The sequence below is a fragment of the Macaca mulatta genome, chromosome 7 (assembly GCF_049350105.2).
Source record: "Macaca mulatta isolate MMU2019108-1 chromosome 7, T2T-MMU8v2.0, whole genome shotgun sequence".
Taxonomy (NCBI): Eukaryota; Metazoa; Chordata; class Mammalia; order Primates; family Cercopithecidae; genus Macaca; species Macaca mulatta.
The window spans coordinates 119,900,647-119,903,669 of NC_133412.1; the positions used below are offsets into that span (position 1 = coordinate 119,900,647).

A 3,023-nucleotide genomic window follows, 5' to 3' on the forward strand; every position below is an offset into this window, starting at 1 on the left:
TTTGTATTGCCTTTCCCTTTTGATTATTATTACTGAGGTTGAATTTTCGTTTTTGAAAGTGTGGCAAAATGCAAACATAAAAAAGTCTTAAAATAGGAACATAGCTTAAATATATACAAATAGGAAATATAGCAAGGGCCTGAAAGAAATATCCAGCCAGATACAACATGTTAAGACTGACAAAGCAATTTTTTAAATAAAAGAAAATTAAATAGTAGTGTTTCTATACTATTTAGTTTTTCTTTTGTTGTTTTCATTAAACGTGTTGACTTTGAAAAAGAACCATTAGTATAAAAACACCGAAGGCACTGTTAGCAGGATTGAGATTGAAAAGGCTAAGTCAATTGTAAAGAACAGGAATTTTTTTAATGCAGTACAAACTCAGGAATTTTAGCTTACGTAGTTTCAAAAATAAAACAAAAAGCACTTGTGTGATCAATGTAACTCTAATACAGGACAAGCACCTACAATTGCAAACTCTCTCTAGGGTCCTTTTAGAGTACAGATAGCTGATTTAGTGTCATTTTCTCTCTTCTTTTGGTTCTACTGGAGCCCAGATACAAGCAATATGAACTCTGTTGTCACCTATGACTTTTCTATGATGAAAAAAAGATTAGACTGTTATCTCTTGACTGTGAAACAATGTAAAGTTCATCTGGAAAAGCGTGTTTCAGTGATACTCAATTGTCCTAAGGCTGATAATCAGAGGTGTAAGGTAATTCTAAAAACAATGTACAGAAATTTATAGGAAAACATAAGGCAACCAAGTTTAGAAATAAATTACTTCCACAGGGGATGCGGTTGAAATATCACGAATGCCTACTATTATTTTCATCGCTACTGTTTAGTTTGTATTCTATAAACAATAAATTTTTTCACTGAAATCTATTTTTTATTCAAGAAATGACAGCTGCATAACTTATGACTTTACTACAAACAAAACTTTCAACATATTGCTCTATACTCTCCTAAAGTGTTTGATTAAAACAGTAATAGCTTTCTCTATAAATTGTATAGTTTTACTGAAGGAAGGTAACATTTGCCATTAAAATGGCATAAATTGAAAAAAAAATTATCTAGCAGTCTATATTCTAAAACACTGGATAGTTAAAAAATATTAAAATTTAAAAAGTAGTTATTTATGTCAGTAAACAGAATTTATTAGTAAGCATAAGTCAGACCGGCATGGCCCAAGGAGACAGTGCTGCCAAAGCCTTCATGAGTGCAGAACCCGCCACTTGTCCAAAGGGCCATGACTGGGAACGTACTTGACTCCACAACCGTCAGGGATGAGGCGCTTCTTGGCCACCATGTCTTCGAATTCGTCAGCATTAAACTTCGTGAAGCCCCACTTCTTGGAGATATGAATCTTCTGGCGTCCAGGGAACTTGAACTTAGCCCTGCGCAAGGCTTCAATCACATGCTCCTTGTTCTGAAGCTTGGTGCGGATGGACATGATGACTTGACCAATGTGGACGCGGGCCACAGTACCCTGGGGTTTTCCAAAGGCACCTCGCATACCTGTCTGGAGCCTGTCAGCCCCAGCACAGGACAACATCTTGTTGATGCGGATGACATGGAAGGGATGGAGCCGCACTCGCATGTGAAAGCCATCTCTGCCACAACTTTTCACCATGTACTTGTTGGCGCAAATACGGGCGGCCTCCAGGGCTTCAGAAGACAGCTGCTCATATTCATCAGACACCATGTGGCCACAGAGTGGGAATTCATCCACTTTTGCCTTCTTTCGACCCAGGTCAAAGATGCGGATCTTGGCATCAGGAACCCCTCTGCAGAAACGAGATTTTGGGTACGGCTTGTTCTTACAATACCGGTAACAACGAGCTGGACGGCGGCCCATGGCAACACAGGAACGTCTTCACTGCGTCGAAGTGAAAGTGTGCTCCCTGAACTGCGCCTGCGCGCATCTTATATACGTTGCCCGTCGTCCCGCGCGGGAACCGTAGAGTCCTGAGGAAGATGTGACGACTCTCTTTCGCGACGTCCCAACTAGAGACGCAGCGACGCCTGGAACCTCCGCGCCCGCGCGACTTGGCCTATTGAGGTGAGCAGAGAGGCAGCTGTGGAGTCTACTCTCCCTGGCGGCCAGGCAAGGAATTGGGCCTCGCCTCAACGACGCAGCGGCAGCTTCCTTCCTGCTGGCCATCTTGGGCTAGGAGCTCTTGCTTTCAGCTTTGCCTTAAGTATAAAAGAGGTTATTTCCAGGCAGGAGGATGGCTTGAGCTCAGTTCACGACCACCCTGGGCAATATAGTGAAACTCCGTCTCTACCAAAAAAAAAAAAAAAATAGCTGGACATGGTGGCAAGTGCTTGTAGTCCCAGCTACTCAGGAGGCTGAGGTGGGAGGATCGCCTGGGCCCTGGAGGCAGAAGTTGCAGTGAGCTGAGATCGCACCACTGCACTCCAGCCTGGGTGACAGAGTGAGACCCTGTCTAAAGAAAAAGAAAAAAAAAAAATCCTAGAATTCGAGAAGAAAAATCCTTCCAGTTATTCAACATACTGTTTCCAGTTTGACCAGTTCATTCTCCAGAGCTTGTATCTCACTGTCAGCATTTGTAGATCAATTGCTGTTTCTTGGAGTATGTGGCCACCTTCCCTGGATAAAGTGGTTTCTTGGCATGAGTGCTTTGATGAGACTCAGGAAGAGATGAGAGGAAGAGTAGAGAGAGGGATAAAGAGAAGATATGTGTTGAATCTGTAGCTTGGCAGTTGTTTTATAAACATGAAACTTTGTTTTTTCTTTGTTTGGCCTAAAGAAATGATTTTTATTATCAAAATGATACATACAAAATTGAAATGCCAACTAGTTTTTTTTTTTAAACTTAAGGCTATTTGCATTTTCAAATGTTAAAGCTGCTGAAACTATATAAAAGAGTAACAGTTTGTGCTTTAGTAATCTTTTGCCCTTTCTTGAGAGTAAATTTAATCTTTTTTTTTTTTCTTCTCAGAGTTTGTAAAACTATTATGACAAGGATCTGAGTGTAGGAAAGGAGAAGAGAGAG

At 41.1% G+C, this 3,023-nt stretch overlaps 1 protein-coding gene across 2 annotated transcripts; it reads right to left on the bottom strand.

Moving 5' to 3' along the window:
- Positions 1–340: 340 nt before the first annotated feature.
- On the bottom strand, positions 341–2,015 carry RPL10L (ribosomal protein L10 like). Of its 2 annotated transcripts, XM_077937978.1 has the most exons (2): positions 1,753–2,015; positions 1,217–1,671 (listed from the first exon to the last, which is right to left on the bottom strand). In XM_077937978.1, the coding sequence occupies exons 1-2, from the start codon at positions 1,859–1,861 to the stop codon at positions 1,217–1,219; spliced, it is 564 nt and encodes a 187-aa protein (XP_077794104.1). In that variant the 5' UTR covers positions 1,862–2,015.
- Between the last annotated feature and the right edge of the window lie 1,008 nt (positions 2,016–3,023).

Coding starts and splice junctions, on each gene's coding strand:
- RPL10L (XM_077937978.1), bottom strand. CDS start 1,861: ATGGGCCGCCGTCCAGCTCGTTGTTACCGGTATTGTAAGAACAAGCCG. Junction 1,672..1,752: donor GATCCGCATCTTTGACCTGG/GTCGAAAGAAGG, acceptor TGTCTTCTGAAG/CCCTGGAGGCCGCCCGTATT.